The sequence below is a fragment of the Numenius arquata genome, chromosome 2, assembly GCF_964106895.1.
Source record: "Numenius arquata chromosome 2, bNumArq3.hap1.1, whole genome shotgun sequence".
Classification (NCBI taxonomy): Eukaryota; Metazoa; Chordata; class Aves; order Charadriiformes; family Scolopacidae; genus Numenius; species Numenius arquata.
In genome coordinates, this window is record NC_133577.1 from 36,885,700 (window position 1) to 36,904,650 (window position 18,951).

An 18,951-nucleotide genomic window follows, 5' to 3' on the forward strand; every position below is an offset into this window, starting at 1 on the left:
AATCAACAGAGTAAAAGACACAAGAAGCATCAGAGTAACCCTAAATGCCTTATTTAGGCTCCTAAAATGAAGAAATAAAGTATTTAACACTTGCCTGTAAGCAGAAGTTCTAGTTTTAGTATTTTCACAACACCTGCCATAACAGGGTCCTGGAGAACCTAGAACAGTAGTGGAATTAACAGTACTGTACTATTAAAATACTAAAACCAACAACTCCTGCTGCAACTCAAAGTCACTGCCAAAATAGGCAAGTGAGCAAGCATTCAGCTGAGGCCATGCCAGGGAAGGCTGAGTGAAAGAGGAAATAGCAGCAAGCCTTTTAGTAAGTAGAACTCTGAATTTATAGTGGACCAAGGCAGACAGCCTCAGTTATGGACACATTCCACAGTAAGCTACATGTACTTTCCTATGAAAATTTAAAACAATACTCTGAACTTCAATAGTCAAACACTTCATAGTGCATTCTGGAAAGCTAAAAGACTGCAGGCTAAACATAAACGGGCTTTGTGTTCACTTGCTAGAATCATTCACATGTGAGTTCAGCAAACTGTTGTGCTGAAACCCCAGCAAACTGGAAGGCTAGGCAGCACAATGCCTCAAAAGTAATTCTGAGCCCACTACAAAGACATTTAAAACACCTGTGTAATGGACTAGATACACTATAAAAGTCCCAACTTTGCTGAAAGCTTTTGTATCTCATGAGCTTTATTAAGTATGTGTCCACCCGCATCCTGACCAGACAAGTGTGGTCTATATAGATGAACTAGTTTTGGAGATTTACTGGTCCTCCAAGACAACTGACATAAGCTTTAGAATTAATGAAGTATTGATTTACAGCTTATTTGACTTTTTTTTTTTTTAAATTTGTAAAAACCTATAATTCTGAAAAAGGTAACCAAAACATTGCTTTTATCACTCAGTTGTTTACTGCAGACCCAATCCTGAAAGCTAGCAGTTGATGGAGCACATCATCTGCTGATGTAAGCCAGCATGGTGCCAGTAATATGCCAGTGGAGTAATGCCAACTTACATCAACTAATAATCTGGTCATACTGTCACAACAGAAGCTGGGGGCGTTTAGTTCTTTTCCACATCAGGCTCTGTTACATATTGATTTGCATGGCACAGCATGAATGTATGCATGTTTTTACTTTGATTTGTTCTGCATTGAGAGATTATTTCATAGATGTGATCTGGGCACCCTCAATGTTGTAAAATCACTCTGGTGTATTTTTTGTTTTCCATGGTTCTTAAAGTGTGCTGAGATACCATGTACAAAGCCAGCGAAACAAGTTAAGTGAGCACGAGATTAATCAGGAAATAAACTGTTCTGTGCTCCTCATGACATTATATAATTATTGAGCTGCATAAATCTTTTTTTTCCTTTTATTGCTAGTAACTGAAATAAGACTAAAGTACTGCTTGTCCATGGACCATAAACAAACTGAGTACAATACTGCACAAAAAGCACATAGCAGACAGATGCAGGACATATAAATTAGCCGATTCATTTGAATAAATGGTGATCTGATTCCACCCTTTTCGTGCCTAGCCAGCAATGAAGTACAGAGATATATTTCCTATTGAGAAATTAATCATATTTTATATGTTCTGAAAAGCCAGATATGTATATGTATGTGTAACTGTTAATATTTGTCCATTAGACTCTTCCCATGCCATGTCTATCCTCCTTTCTATTTATACTGGCATTGATCAGCTTGTTCACTTCCAGTTTAAATGATTCAATTCTGATTTGATTGCCATGTAATTTAAATGCAAATAATTACTGTAAGGATGACATTTAGGAAAACAGCTCTGCTAAGCAGGAAGGTCTTTATTAGGCATGGGAGTCTGCCAGTAATATCAGAAGCATCCCTTTGACTATGAGATGTGGGAACAAACCATTTCAGTTCTTTTAAAATATGCCCCGATTTCCCTCTGACTCACCTTGATTAAAACTCTTCTATACCATCATCAAGTTTGGTATCAGGGCAGAGCATAGGCCACTTGAGTGAAAGGAAGAGGGGAGAGGACTATTTTTAATTTGATTTTAGTTCATAAAGTTGTGCTCTAGATAACTGCAGTAAAATTACCCTCTTGTGAAATCACATTTGTATTTCATACTGCACCGAGTTCTGAGCCAGGGTCTGATTGAAAAACACTGAAAAGTGTTTCACACAATGAAAAAGCAGTAGATAGAGGAAAAAACCCTCTTTACAATCATCAAACCATCTCTTCCCCCTTCTTTCTCCTTTTTGGTTTTTGGGTGGTTTTTTTGTTTTTTTTTTGAGTTATACTGTTACTTTATTAGCTCTGCCATGTATGCGAAATCTGGAGATACTGGATTGCCCGAGGACAGAGCTGAGACTGAATTACAGTCTCACCTTCTTTTCTGAATGTCTTTATAACAAGGTATTCTTTATATGCTAGCTGTGTTAGCAGATCCATAGAGATGTCAGGGAAAGCACCAATGAGAAGGGCAAATCCTGACTCTGCCCATTTCCTGACATAGCAGCGTCTTCAATTTGGGCTCATCATTTCCTATTCAACTCCTCATCCACCACAGTCAGCAGACTTTAATGGTACCATTTGGAATGTAGTCCTCAGTAGGGAGAGCTTCATGAATACCAGGACAGCACATGAAAAAAAGCGATTCTATGCCATTTCTTTTCTCACAGTACAGAAATCTTGTCCTTTCACCTTAACACACACCAGTGAGCCAGTGTTTGGTACAGTGCCTCCATTAAAACTTCACTGCTCCTGTTAAACACAAGAAAGTCCCAGGGATCTTGATTTTAGCATGGAGTCTCACAAGATGCACTCACTGCATTTCAGTTTTGTCCACAGGCTAGGTATGACAGAAGTCACATGTTTAGCAAGTATCAAGAGACCACAGCCTTCTTGAAGTCACTATTTGTGTTTAGAAGTAGCCAAAGTCAGTCAAAGCATGTCTGAATGGACCATTCTGCTAGGTGCCTTGCTGCCTTCTCTCAGGCTCCTGAACTTCACTACTTCGTAGTCATTGCAGTTAAGGCTGTCCCCAAACTTCACATTCCCAACCAGTTCTTCCTTGTTTGTAAGTACCACATCCAGCAGAGCATCTTCCCTCATTGGCTTCATGGCTCCTGTGCCCCCCCTTTGTTGGATTCATGTTCAGAGAGCAGGAAGGCAGAGGAATAAAAGATTTATTTGCAATATGGAGATCCCAAGTTTGTTTCCTATACTAAAATTCAGGCTCCTAGACAAAAACTAGCCTGATCTCAGAGAAGGATTTTCTTTACATTTAAGAGAACTGTTCTGCTGGGTTTTAATTTTTTTCGCCTCCTGACAATCACTTGGACAGCAGAATTGCCAGGGGAAGCTGTACGGCTCTTGCAGTCCCTGACCATGGCTCCAAGTGAATGCAGGAGCCCATGAAGTTCCCCTAGCTTCAGACCCTACAGAATAAAAATTATCGATATTGTTGTTAGTCTAAAACATCAACAAATAATTAACCTTGCTTTGAAAACTTCGTCAGAGACACTAATAAGACTGTTCAACACGGTTGAAATGCCTGGCTCTCCTATTGTTTTAACATCTCTGAGAATCAAGAAAAAACCCTTATGTGCTTTATTAAAAAAATAAAATAAAAATCACTGTGAATATTATTTTATACCACCGAATGACTTTCAGCCCTCAAAATTCAGATAGTGAGCTAAAGGTACAAGAGACTTAAATTGGGTAGTTCAGCAAGGATTCCTTTCAGGGCTCTCAGACCTGAAAGATTTTTCCTAGAACAAGATACTTCGCAGTTTTGGCTGACTCACATACAAGTTTAACCATTATAGTTTGAACAGTATAGTTCATTCAAAAACATACATAACCAGATCTCCTCTCTGACAGTGGTGTAAACTGATATAGCTCAGCTAAATTATGCTGAATACCAACTTTCACCAGATAGGGATTTGGAGGCTGGGGAGGCAGGGGAGAAGGGGATGCAACAACAGCAAGTCTAGCCCCTACAGCTTTTAACCAAAATCTGGACAGATTCTTCTAGTATTTTCTTTCATGCTTTCTTGCATCTTTGTTTTACTTACATTAGCAATAATAATCCTTCACTGACTGCAGGGACACCTCGTGGTGAGGAAAGGTGAAAACAGCAGACTGCCATTCAATTAATTAAACCAAGCAGCAAAAGACTGACAGATGTTTCTGCTCCTTGGGATAATCAGTATTTCACAGGCACAGACTTCCACTCCCACTCTGCTTTTAGGGCATACATTAACACATCCAGAACAGAAAACACTGACACAGCAACTTCTAGAACAATGGACTGAGTTGTCCACCAGACCTGAACTGTCTAACAGTTCACTTACAATTATTTACATTTGTCTTCCAGGGGCTACAGTAGCCGATTCAACTTGACACTCAGCTGAAGAAGCAGTCCTCAGAATAGCTGTTACGGCTTTCCCCTCCTCCCTTTTGTTTAATGTGCCAACAAAATGCATTTCAGTGACTCACTGAAAAATTTCTTGCCGGGATTTTCATGGTTTTTTTAAAAGGCATCCATGTGCGTATGGTTTTTAACAGGGATTCCCTCTCTCCTCATTGTAACTACACTGTGACACTGTCACTGCAGCACCTGATCCATTCCATAACAAGAATTGCATCAGCTTGCTTACCCAGTGCAGCGACCCAATGCAGACCTTGGCAGCCAGGAGAGGAACGGTGGGATCTGTAGGTCGCAGTTTAGCACACTCTTTGAGCACTGACACAGCATATGCTGACTGGAGGAGGAGGAGGGGGAGAGAGGAGGAGGAAATAAAAAAGGGTGATTAGACAATGTTGTTACAGAGCCCAAGCAAGATATTTCAGTGAAATGTACAAAAAGGTGGTATGAACTAAAGAACCACGTCAGCAACAAGTTAGCAACTTTATTCCCACCTCCGCACACACAGACACATGTGTGTGCACATACACACACAAACACACACTCTTCCCAGGCTCAGAGGAAACATGCCAAAGAACCAGCCCCGGCTGCGCCCTTTACAAGGAACAGTTTTCCTCTGCTGTTAATGCACTGGTTATTTTAATTCTGTCCTCCCAATTCACAAGAATTCTGCTATAGTTTTCCTTGCACACAACTATCTTCCAGTAAGCCAGAAGAGAGCTCATAAAGAGCTTATCCTCCAGTACGTTAACATTTTAGGCCAACTCTACTCAGAGAGAGGTTTATGCAGCTAAAGTAATCTGCTCTGTAGATCGTTTTGTGTCTTCTCCAGTTCCAGAACATACAAGAACACTACTGGGATCCCATCATGCAAAGGGTGGAGCAGGCAACTGCAGAGCAATATGATGTTCAGTGGGTGGTCCGAGTAGCATGTGATAGAAAGATCCATATAATTCTTACTGTCTTTCTGGTGTTAGGTTACCATTAATGAATGATGTTTATTAAGATTAGCAGTTACATAGCCCTTTTGGTTCAATGTACTCTACAAACATTGCTTTTTACAGCACATACTCATGGCTGCCACATTTCAGAAGATTTAAAGGCAAATGAGGAAAGCTCTGGTCTAAGATGCTGGTGAGAAGGTCTGGTCAGCTGATAAGGAGGCAACAGAAGTTGCCCTGCCACAGTCTTCTAGCCCACTCCACCTGGACCACAGTTTCTTTCATATTCCCAACCCTCCTCACTACTGCCCTCTGATCCCCACAAATTTGCTCAACCTTGAGCTCAAGGGCAAGTTTTCTTCCCTCAGAATTTCTCCTGACATGCCTCATTCCTCCGAAACTCTTCCACACAGTCCCAAGACACACATAGCCCTCTCTCACTGAGTGTTCCCTCTCAGGAGAGCATTAAATAGTCACGGCCTTTCCATATTACAGGAGAGCAACAACAGAATGTTGCAGAGTCAACCTAGCCGCTATTCCTATCAGGTCCTGGCCATCTCCTCCTGACCCTGACCCACCAGAGCTCTGAGCAGCACAGGAAGCTGGGTCTGGTGTCTGCTCCAAGTCCCTGCAGCCCCACGCTCCCACTGGCCATCAGCACCTCCCCTGCCTCACACCACACCACACCTGCTGCCTCCTTTCTCCACAGAGCTCAAGGTCCACTTCTTGCTGTGCGATTCAAAAGCCTGGATAGGAATTTGCTTGGAAGGGAGCCTGGGAAAAGGGAAAAACAGATGAACAGCAGCCCTGCCCATGCTAAGGCAAAGACGGGGTTTGTAACCAAAGACACGATCTCTGCAGCAGCAGAGAGCAAACCCTCTTGCTTGAAAAGCTTGGGTACCTGCTGCATGGTCTGAAGAGCAGCAACAGCGTGCCCTATGTTCTCCAGGCTGCTCCCACCTACCTGGCACATCGGATATCATCAATAAAACTAAGGAAATATTTGCTATTTTACAATTCCAAACGCACAATTTGCCTGAAGTCAGAAGGAAGCTTGTCTCAGAGCAAAAATAGGAATCAATAAATTTTGTCCTAGAGCTTAAACCATTAATTTGCCCTTCTCAGAAACAAACGCTTGAGTAATTCAACCCTGAGGTATGGGAAGAAACACAGTGCTGTGCTCTGCTGTCACGAGGTGACGAGCGTCCCTCAGAATGAAACTCCCTGACACCTATTTGTTCAGAACACATAATGTCTCAGGTTTTAATGGCATCTTATTCCTCTCTCTCACAGAACGCTACCTGCACTGCAGGCAGCTGGTATTCCCAGTAGCACCGCTGGACATGTTGGAAATGCAAGCATAACCCCATAAGGGTCCTCGCCTGGCACATCATCTTCCTGCTCTCCTGCCTATATTCCAACCCCACAGGTGTTTCCAGACAGCAGAAACCCTAAGAGCAGAGCAGGACAACAATCACCTTGCTGGCTGGCGTATTTGCATGTGGATCCCCCCCCAGCCCCTGTCATCTCACCATGCAAAAGCGAACTGAAAAGGCCAGGTACGTGAAAGACCGTACACTGTCCAGCACCAACACTTTCAGAAACAGATACAAACCGAACCCAGTGCTGGTTTCTCAGCTCCCCATCAGCAGTACAACTGCAGGGAAAGCAGGAGGCACCTGGGAGCTGGTGACAGCTGCCCCATGGGCCAGCACAGCCAGCACTAGCACAAACCAGAGCAGTGAGAGGCCTGTCCTAATTTGGGCCACAACTGTAGGACCTTCCAGGGTCTACATACACCAGAGGTGAAGTGATACAACCTGGCTCCACGCCAGTTCCTCTTAAACTTCGCTCCTTCCCTGTCCACAGCCTGTCCATTGAGTAAGGCTGGTCCTCAGGATACAAGCCAACCCTGCAGCCTCCGCTAGCCTTAAACTGCAGGGCGCTTTTCCCCTCCATCATGAGTCTGTTCAGGAAGCAACTGGAAAACAGTGACTACTGAATACCGCAAAACAGAAATTCCCACCCTGTGCCTACACCCAAACACCTCACATGTGGAGTCACTTTACCACATGTACTCAGGAGCTTCTGAACATTCATTTACAGAGCGAGCACCAGTTTCCACACCTCTTCGAAAATATTTACAAAGTTCTGTCACTTTAAAGAAGTTTATAAAATTTGCAATTAAACATATAGAGCAGAAGTGGTTTTAGAGACAGGGTGGCATGAAGCCTTTCTTCCCAACTGCATTTTAAAAATTCAAGAGATCTATATAATTTCACCTTGAAAACTACTCAGCAGAATTTATATATAGATGATGAAAATGTTAGCCAAGGAATGATGGTAGGAAGAATATCCCATTCCTACAGTGACCTTACTTAGGGGAGACTGGTGTGACATATAATATCAAGGTGTTTTAAAGATATTACAGTAATAGGCAGGGAACAAATATAATCCACTCAGTATTGAATACAGATGTCATTGGTTGGTAAAAATATTTAATATGAAACAGTGTTTGTGTAACATTGAAATAATCTGATAATTAAAATGTACATATTCTTTCACTTAGCGTGGGTGGACCAGGCAGCCAAGAGCATTGTTTTTGAGATCCACTGCAAGGCAATAATAATTAGATTTATTGGTGAGGCGTGTTTTGAGAAGAGAAGAGCTTGAACTCCACGTGAGTGCATGCTTCCTACTCATAATTTTGAGCTTCAGAGGGGCTCATAAAAATTCAAGCCAGGGTTTAAGTTCTTTCTGTTTAGCTTGCTAATTGCTGAATTATAACGACTGCACTGGAACCAGTTCCCAAGGATTTCAGAAAACTAGAGATTTGCCTCTGGGTCTCATTTGGCCTCTCTCTGGGAAAGAGACTTTTAAGTCCCCTCAAACACACACAAACCCGTTAAACAGAAATGGTTTAAAGAAATGCCAAGCTCGCCAACAGCTGCCTCATGAGGGTTTCAACTCTGTTTATGGGAGGTCTAACGTAGGAGTTCTCAGCCTTGGGATCCTCATCAGGTTTGAGGAGATTCATGACCATCCTCCCTTTGTTATGACCAACAAAGCATTGAGCTCAAATCAGGCTATGGAATGAAAACACTTTTTTAATGGGAATGTTCAGCCATAAAAAAAAAAAAAAAAAAAAAAAGTGAACTGCTGCATGTAAGGGACTTAAGAACTTCAATTACTGATTAGGCATCTCCATCCTTCACATACCAACAACTTTGTGGTTTTTGCAATGGAGACAGGGAAGGACATGGCACTACTGTTCCATATTTAAATCCAGTATCTATAGGAAGCCGGTTTTCTCCATCAATTTTTTCCTCACCTAATCTACTTGCATACTTGCATATTCTTCTTCTGCAGAGACCACAAACATGCTCCACAATAATTTATGAAAAGAAAATTAGGAAAGGCAATTTCTGGAAAGCAGCATGCAACACTAACAGCTGCTTTTGATACAGACTTCTGAAAGAGCTCTCTGTACCATACCCAATATGGTGGGGCACTTCTTGATCTGCAGCGAGAAATCACAAGGAAGCTATGAGGAAGGAGAAGGATGGAGAGGACACCTTCCTCTAAGTAATTACTGTAGCCATGGTTTTGAATCCTATAAGGGAGTAAACTCCCATTCCCTATTTACTAATTATATAATGAAGCATGCAAGCATACTCCTCAAAGATGCTTGCACATGAGCAGTACAGAATGAAGAATAGTCTACAGCCTCTTCTTATTTTCCAAAAGGCTCAAGAGATCTCGCCATCAATTATGGTAAATGCATAGGTACTGCCCAAATGCTGGTTTTCCTAGCTCACTCCAGCACAATTTTCATTCTTTCCCCTTCTCTCCCACCATACCAAAGCAACAAAAAGGAGGATGTCAGAGATTTGTTTCATATTTAGAATATAAAAACAGCACAAATGTAAGTAAAAGGAAAAAGAATTTCCAGACAGTACATCATACCAGGCAGACTTGACACACCATAAACAGTTGCTCTTCTCTCGCAAAGGTTCCAAAAACCTTTCTACTTTTTTTTGCTTCTTTGGTAATACTTTTCAGCCAGAGGGAACAATGTTCCTCAAGGTGGTGGTTTTGGTAGACAGCCTCATTCCCACTTCAGCTGGCAGTTTACTGCACAGATGAATCTCCACAACTAGTACTGCTTTATTTCTAGCATCATCCTGTCTGATCTTAAAAACTGGAAAGGTATTTCAAGTTCTCAAAGGGATTGGGGAGGAGAAGTGAGGTGGAATCTTTCATCATTACGCAAGAATTAGTATTCCCTGTATCCTGGGATTCACAGACATCTAGCTATAAATGACCTTGAACCAATACGGGAAGATGACAGAGTAAGCCAGCAATTGAGAACTCTGGAATTAGTTGTTCTGATGTTAGCTTTCCATTGAATTCTAGATCTCCGTGAATCTCCCAGCATGAATGTTATCCCCTTAAGATATTTACTTCTCTCAACATAGGGACCAATTCTCCCTCTTTTCTTTTACCCTGTGCTTAGCAAATTAGAGCATTGCAATTAAGCAGCTACAAATCTTCACTTTTAAAAGCACCTCTTAAATTCTAAGATTTAAAAGCATAAATTTGTCCTTGCTGATGTGACAAACATCCCAGTTCACACTTTCTGTCAAGAAAAGAAAGTTAAGCCTGAAGGCAATTATATAGCCCACCTAGGTATTCTGCTCGACAGTCAGGAATCTTTGGAAATTTCCATTTTTTTGTACTATCTACAGCACACAGGCACACCCCTTTCTAATCTTTCTTTTGCACCAAAGGAAACCAAACTATTGAATATTCCCCAGATGGCTGACCTTTGTAACAGGATCTCTAACCAATGAATGTTCAATATTTTAACTTTCATTCCCCAGCAATGCTATTTAAGGAGCCATTCGAGGCCTCTGCTGCTCTCAAGGTTCCTGCCTGCAATGCAAAGAGAAATGTACTTTTTTTATGCCAGTTGCCTAGCAACCAGCCTAAGCTTTTGCAAGGAAACCAACAGAAGGAACAGTCTAAATCATAAAAGTCGTCTGCTGTTGCTGCAGAATTATGTATCAAATGTATTTATAACTTTCCTTCTAACCTTCTGGAAAGCTGCATGTTAGCATTATAGGCATGGCTGAGTCAAACTTGAAGCTCCTGGAAGCTGTTGGAGACATCTGCTTTTGCTGCACTGTTTAAACGAGGGGAAGTATTCCCTTTTTTTGGGTGCAACACAGATATAAGCAGCTCAGACATTAGCTTGTCATTATTTGGCTATGACCAGGATGTATCAGCAACTTGCAAAGTGCTCCAAAATCAGACTTCATGCCTGAGACTGGTTTCAAAACCCTAAGACTGCTGCCAGCACAGGTCCTGGGTAGGGCTGCAGCATCTCCAACTGCCGAGTAGCCACGGGGAGCACAGTGACACTGCAGGATTGGCTCTGGGGAGAGCTGGAGCCTACTCCCCCAGAAAAACAGCTGAATGACAGGTGCCAAGAAGGATGTGACTATTTACCTTTGTATAACACCAGGCGCCTCCTGTTACTAAGAAAAACATTCAGGTAGGCAAGCATAACTCTTTCTTTCTCTTTGCCTTAAAGATGAACAAACACATGACGGATAAGAGCAGAGAGGAGCATTTTGTGTAGTTAAAAGTGGCTTTATCTGCCTGTTTTTGCAAGGTGTCATGCGTGGTGCTTGAAGTCCTCTACTGCCAGCCTATCTTATCTATATGGTAACGTCGACCATTGTCCCTAGAATGGCAGCACAGGCTGGCAGGGGCAGCGGAGAATAAGCAATGATGCAGTTGTTTCTAAACTCATGCAATTGCTGTCGTAAAGGCAAGTGCTGGGCTGATAGTGTTCCATCAGCGCTGGACAAGAGGGGCTGGACAGCTGTGTGCCAGGCTCCCCAGGAACACAACCACCATCAGCAATCGCAGCACAAGGCCTGCTGAGTATAGCCCTTGCCTCCAGGTAACTGCTTCCAGCTCCACTGGGCTCTCAAAGAGGTTCTTCCCCACAGCCCCTTCAATTGCTCCTGAGCTCTTCTTTTTCACAAATTTTGCTGCACTTCATCCCCTAAATGAGGATAAGGGGTATGGGGTAACAACAAATTATCCTCTTCTAGCAGATGCTTCAGACTTCCTTCAGCTGGCCTGAGACCGCTCTTCTCAAGAAACACATATCCTATAACTTTTCATTCATTAATCAAATTATGCTGTGGGGTTTTTTTTAGGGCAGAAGCACGAAATATGAGCATGAAAATGGTTTTATGCACTGCATAAGCTAATTAATAATAATAATAATAAACATACACTGATCTCTCATGTCCAGTGGAAGACTGCTGCGAGTTGAATGGCTCAATTAGGGTATCCAGCACTTTTAGACTAAGCAGACTCAGTGTTCACAGAATAATTTCACAGCTATCCCTGAAGAATCCTCCCCCACTACCCTCAGGAAATGGCACATTGTTGTCATTAAATACAAATCTTGTCTCCTTGGTTGGCAGGTAGAAGAGAGGCATCAGTGTTGCCTCACATTGTTTAAGGCACATATTTTATCAGTTTAATCCTTCCCTTATGCAGTACAACAGGTAAAAAAAGACACTCAAGATGCAGATCCAGAAGACTTTCTGAAGTACTGTCAGTTTAAGCTAGAGCCCAATCCCACGATGCACTTCTGAGTCTCCACTCCCACAGAGCTAGAGTGACACTTTGGGACACCCTGGCTGGGTCCCCTGTGAGGCTATTAGGTGTGGAAGGGGACAGAAATCTGAACAAGGGAACATGTAACTGATCCAGCTGGTCCAAGGCCAGGGAAATGCTTGCAAGTGCACAGGGACCCTATTTCACATCCCTTGTGCTTGTAATACATCATCTCGACACTATGACAATTTTACCTCCAGCTTCAGATACGTCAGCAGAGCTACTCTAGTCTGCAGGGGTGCTGTGTGCTGGTAATCTCCACGACCTCCAGTGGAAACTGTTTAGCTGAAAAGCAGCAGCAGACAACAACTCTACCCCAAATAGCTGGCTGTCTCTTCACTACCGTGAAGACTACAAGGTCTTCTCTACTCTGTAAATAAGAGTTTGGTCCTTTCTTCCCCCATTCTGCTGAATAGAAGTCACAACTTTTTCAAAATCTTGAGACAAGCAGATGCAACCTACTGCACTCATTTTACTCTGGCAGCAGGACAGTGGCTCATCTCAATGCCCGAGGACTCTGCCAGATGGCATCCGGCTATCATAGCACTCGCCACTCAGACTCCAGCCTGTCTATGCATGGCAGCAGAGCCAGGGAACTGCTATTCACACTCAGCCTCTGGCTGTCGTTTTACCAGATTGTGAAGGTTATTACCAGCAGAAGCAACTTAAAGCAGCTGTGAAGAGTTCAGCATTCCGTTTTCCAGCACTGGTTCAGAAGAACAGGGGTGCTGCATTAGACTGATTTAAACCTTTCTCTCGCCTATCCAGAACTGCACTTGGTGCCACGGGACATCTCTCACCACTCTTTCTACAGCCAGCATGTCTTCGCCACTGTCTAGGCTTTCCCAGAGTTTCATCTAAAATTGCCTCCAAAAGTCTTTTGCATATTGTGGTGGATTTTAATCATTTAAATAAACATGCTCCTTTTGTTCAGAAAATATACAGCTCAGTACACATGCATTCCCGAGAACGGGTTAAAAAACAACGAGGCCACACCATCTTACTCATTATGCAAGTTGTTGAGAAGCACAGGAAAGTGAAATTGCTGTCACTCCATTATTTCCACCGCTTAAGTGAATAGAAGATAGGGAGGTTATGTTCCTCTGAGCCTTTTCATTCACTGTTTTATGAAGCCCTAAGGCCTTGCTTGCTCTGTAAGAACTTACTGAAGTGATGTGCCTATTTTTGTTAAGACACATGCTTTTTAAAATAATGTGTAAACTCAAGCATACATACAGTAATGAGCCTAGGTGCCTGGCTTGACATTCAGGCTGATCACTTGTGAAAAATGACAGCCACCATTTGGCAATTTTTTGGCTGGCAGGGGAAGAAAATAGTTTGAAGTTCAACTTGATTGACTTAACCTGAAGAAGATGAATTTACAAAATAGAAGTAACACTAGTCAAATGCACTGTAAAATAGAGGGCAAGAGCGGATTTTACAGCACTTATAAGAGGGTCAGAGTTTGCAAATACTAAAAATGTGTTTAAAATAAAAAAAAAAAAAAAAAGGAGAGACCAAAGTTTCCAGCATTTACAGGTTAATAAAACTGTTCCTGTCCTGCCCAGGATTTATGAACATGATTTGCTGTACTGCAGAACAAGTATCACTGCAGGATGTGAGATTTCATTACCAAAAAATGAGATCAGGAATTGGCTCTGACTAAGACAGGTGAAAACAGATCTTTCACCTATAAGAACTCAAGTGTATTCTGCAGTCTAGACAGACCACACTGTTTTCTCATCAGTTCTTTCTGCTACACTGGAGCACTTACTTTTAAATTAACTCTGTCCTGCTATCAAGCTGCGAAGCAGCATAAAAATGTATGCCACATCTCCCATTAGCAAGATGACGCATTGCAGAGTATACGACAGGAATCCTCAGGGAATACTTTGGGATTAGAAGTGAAATACTGCACAGATGGGATTGTTGGGTAAGGGAATTCCCTCTGCCCCATATAGGGCTCAAAATATTTAGAGCTTTTATATCAATAGGCAAGATCAAGCCATTTTACCTTGTAAATATTGAAAGTACAGGCAAAAAGACATGACATACTTGAAAATCTGAAAAGATAGGACAGTTATAGACACAGATACTTGTGTTGCTATTTTTTTCTCTTAAGTACTAAATATTCAGTAACTTCTAGGGAAGCTGGAGAGGTATGCAAACATGTAAGGAGAAGGACAGAGTTCTCATGCAAATTGTTACAAGCTAAAGATCAGGTCCTATTTCTTGCCTCCATACTAACCCAAGGTGGAACCACAATTACTCTCTGGATAGACTCACTCTCTTAACCGTCAACAGTTAAAATCTAGATTTGCTCTCCGGCAGATTACTAGAGCGACAGCATTGTCTGCTGTTGAGAAACAGGTTACACAATCTGTAAAGCCAATAAAGCTCCCAGACAAGTCCTGTGAGCGTTTATGGGATGATACCGCGCCTTTCCATCACAGCCTATCTAGTCATTGTCCTCAATATCAAGAGATCAGTTACCCAGAGGATTTGCAAAGGCACAGAGGGCAGACATGTGCTAACTCCAGCTGAATGCCAAGGGGAGCTGGATCTGACTTGTAAACCCCCCCAACCTGACATAGGCCAGTGCAAGGTATTAGCACCATGGCACCGAGCTCATTGTTCAAGTATTCCACCAGTAGCTTCGGGTTTCCCTATAGACGATGGAGTCCAGGCACCATTTTCATTCTTGGAATTGGCTTTTGAAATGCTTGTACGCAACTCATATAGTAATCTGTGAGCCTCTTTCTCACTAGACATCACCCTTCAGCTCCATGCTGATCTACTCTGCTTTGTCAAAGTTTTGATGTCTCCTTTTGATTATAACAGATGTAGTGAATTTATGAGATAACTGTGGAGTCCCAGAACAGAGTCAGAGTTTGCAAGGTCCCACCAAGTACACCCCTGGTGCCTCACAGTGGGGGTCACTGCTGACCGATATTTGCCTAGGGTGTTCCACAGATCCCCACCGACGTAGGATACACACAGCCTACACAGGCAATCTTTCTCCAGTGTACCACTATCATTTTTTTGCCTCTTCATAGGAAACATGAACTTGTGTTGCTGCAATTAGAAGTCATTATGTCTTGTCCTACCCACCATAGACAAAATTAACCTCTTTTTTTAAGAGTTCTTGAAGACTTGTTTCTCCCTTGGACATTTTTCTCCCCTTTATGGGTAAAAAAAATTCAATTCCTTCAGTATTTCCACAGCCTGCTTACTATACCTTTAGCCATCCTCAATGCTTTTCATTAGTCTTTCTCTTGTTGGTCTCCCATTTTCTCTAAGTATAATGCATAACAACAGTCTTCCAAGATACGGCTTTGTCTGTGCTCACAAAAATGAAGGAATCCCTTCAAACATCTTCCAAGCTTTGATGCCACTTATACATCACAAGATGACAACTTCTTTGCAAAAGCATGCCACTGTATATTCATCTCCAGTTTCCACTTCAAAGCCACTGTTTCCAAGTCAGCTTACAGCCATAAAAGACCAGTAGTAAGTTAGCATTTGGCAGATGACTGCTAGTTGGTGGTCTCTGCGCAGTTCCACATGGATTCCCCTATGCTCCATGGGCACGGAATACAGAACCATACTAAATGGTCTACTACCACACAACATTAGTTTGCTCACATCTCCTGAACGTGTAGGTGGGGACCCCAAGAATGAACAGGCTAAATTTCATACCATGCATGTTTCCTGCAGGAAGTCTACTCTTAAGACTAATAAAGAAAAGCACATGCTGCCTCTGCCTACGTTTTACAACCAGACTTCAGTCACCTCAGTGGTTAACTGGTACTCTGTCAAATACTATGCTAATTTTTAAAAAAACTTACACTAAAACATATGCCCATGCAAACATTCACACATCATTTCACTTTCTATAGTATCTTTTGCACCAAGCACTTCAAAAATATTAATCCTTGCAAGCTCTCTATGAAGAAGCATTAACATTTCCTTGATCAAATGCAGAAACCACAGCTTAAAGAGAGGTTAAGTCAACTGCCCAAAGACACAGAGTGAGTTGATGACAGTGTTATACATCAGTATCTTTCTTATGCTAAGCACATTTATGTTGAACCTGCAGAGAATGGACAGCTGTATAATGCTTTTCAGTCCATAGCTATGCATAAAATCCATTTTCTCCTTGATAACGAGAAGAAAACACTACATGGAAAAAACAGTACTCAATACCAAACGCACATACCTGATCACAAACTGCAATCAGAGACTAAAAGGAGAGCCCTGTCATTCCATGTAGCTGCACGATGTCACCTACCCTACAAAATACATGACTGCACATTCACACAAGTAAGCCAGACACACTCTACCAAAGGAACACGTGCCCTTTCTAAGTCCTTTGGTTTGAAACTTACCTTTCCACAAGCCACCATGGACAGGGCAAGCTGGTACCAGAGGTGAAATTCATCAAACGCAAACTTCATGGCTCTCTCCAAGCACTGAGAAATAAATGTTGGGAGAAATGTCAGACTCTTCTTTTTTTTTTTTTTGGTAGCTTTTGTCAAGACTGCTCTTGGCTCAATAATCAAATGAGGGAAAACAATCTGCTGCGGTGCAGGTTATATTTTTTTTTTTTTTAATGATATCATTTTCCTCTTCTCAGTTAATGGAGCTTACTAGCACACACCATCACTTCAAACAAGGACGACTTTGTTCAAGTGCCTACATACATACTATTTTAATGTCTCAAACAGTTCTATGTACATTTCTGGCCTGTGCTGCCACAGTCTGTAGCTGTTTCTACTATCTGCCAACTAGCGTCCTTCATTTTCACCTTTCCGCACAAGTTACTGCACAGAGGGGCTTTGCTTGCATGTTCCAAGTGAAAGTTTTGGCAGAAGCCAGGAAGAGGTACCTCAGAAAGCATGACATACTGCCCTCTTCTGCCCAGCGTGATACTAAGGAGGTCGTAGACTGCAGAAGCATCCCGGAAGCTGACAGCTCGGTCATCCTGCTGGTCTGGGGCTCGGCTGATCACTGCATCCCGGTTTGCCTGGGCACAGACACAAATGAAGCATCAGACCCCAAAAGAGCAAGAGAAAATCGACTCCTCCATAGGTTCTGCTCATCACCCATGGCATTTTGTTTAAAATCATCTTGAGATTTTTTTTTTAACTCATCTCAACATAAGGAAGGTGGTTTTTTGTCCATATGAAGCACACTCAAGAAGACAGATGTACATACAGAAAGGAACTGCTAGGAATACCTCATCTAGATTTGTTTCACGGAATTAGAGCACTAGGAACCAGACCCACCAGATCCCATTTCCTCGATAATTACAAATTCAATGCCATCCTTAAACCACATTCCTCATTACTTCAATTGCCTGCAACTGTGATAACTGCTTCCATGGTTGATGTTTTGTCTTCTGTGTCTGCACTTGATTTCTTCCCAATAGCATGTGTTTTTGTTCCTATTTTCTGCTACTTACTTTTATTTTTAAAATTGAGCAAGTTGCCTTAGTAATCGGATTTGCCTGTCATCAATTTAATGCAGTTAGAAGTCTGGGACACACAATACCAAATAATTTTTTAAATAAATGTAAGTGCTAATTTTGCATAATCTATCAGTGCATTGCTCTGCCTAGATCAAAAAAGAAGCATTACTTTTGACAGAAAATGATCAGTCTAGCAATTTGCAAGGCTGTCCCAAAATATCATATGTCATAGGCCCAGATTTACCTCAAGATCTCAGCCTCTCCGCTTTCTGAGCACAAAGAGGTAAATTCAAAGAGGTAAATTTCAATCCCAGAGAAAACAGGTAAGTCCCTCTGATTTCCAGATGCAGAGGACTTCACCCAGACTGCCTAACCTCAGAGAGAGGCAGTGCTGGATGCCATTGAGCGCTAGCACCGACTGAGAGCACAGATATGCTGCCCTGGGCTCCCCAGCTGAAAGGGGTGCAACATCAGACATTCAGGTCTAGACATCTAAAAGATCAGAAAAATTAGTGGATTGCTGGCAGTTTCACCTGGGGCAAAGACAAACAAAATGTTCCCTCCCTGAAGCAGGAAGGTTATGAGATTTATTTTATAATACTTACTACTATAATCTTACATCTATTCCTTTCTAATTGCAGGGAGATATTTTTTTTCCTAAAAAGGTTAAACATGGGAATTAAGTGTAATAAAAATTTGCAGAATGTGCAGCCCTTAAAGCCCACGCATATTTCATTATGATTAAGTTGCAGCTGTTTCATCATGATATTATCTGTGTAATGCCCCAGTTCCAAGCACTCTTCATCACAGCCTCCAGCCGAGACAGCAAACACAATTACTGACAACTAACACAATCACAACCAAGAGCTCAATGGCAACTGCAGTTAAAGGCAAACTCACAGGTCAGACTCAGTCTAGTGTTTGCACAAATAAACTTGCACCAACTCTTGTAGCCAGAAAAGTATTTTTCTTTTTCATGTTACTGCAAAGGACATAATTTGTGATTTAAAAAAAAAAATAGTTCAGAACAATAGGTGGCATGAGAAAATGAAACCAACTTGAAAGAGAAAATCCTGCAACCAGAGTACAGAAGCATAGCTCATCTATATTAGCAGAATTAACCAAAAAGAATAAAAAAATAAATAGATGTTTAAGCTCTATTTCGACTTAACTCAAGACTGCTACTTTAAAAAGAAAAAAGAAGCTAAAGCAAAGACATATACAGAACAATTCTGAGATTGCTACTTCAGAGAGTTAAAGACGAAGCATATACAGAATGATCCTTATTGCCGAGTGAATCCTCCTACAGATATACAATAGCATTAACAATTTTTTCTGCACTGGTTACACTGTTATGACAATTGTTTGTAGAAAATAGCTACTGAGCTACCACCCCCATGCTCTGTAAT

At 41.8% G+C, this 18,951-nt stretch overlaps 1 protein-coding gene across 2 annotated transcripts in view; it reads right to left on the reverse strand.

Moving 5' to 3' along the window:
• TTC7A (tetratricopeptide repeat domain 7A) overlaps positions 1-18,951 on the reverse strand; it is a 182,558-nt gene that overhangs the window by 121,516 nt on the left and 42,091 nt on the right. Inside the window, exons 9-11 of one of the 2 annotated variants that reach the window (XM_074144215.1) lie at positions 16,961-17,098; positions 16,461-16,544; positions 4,662-4,766 (exon numbers count right to left, since the gene is read on the reverse strand). In XM_074144215.1, the coding sequence (XP_074000316.1) occupies positions 4,662-4,766; positions 16,461-16,544; positions 16,961-17,098 (327 nt within the window). The remainder of the gene's footprint in view (positions 1-4,661; positions 4,767-16,460; positions 16,545-16,960; positions 17,099-18,951) is intronic. The other variant, XM_074144216.1, reaches the window with a different exon arrangement.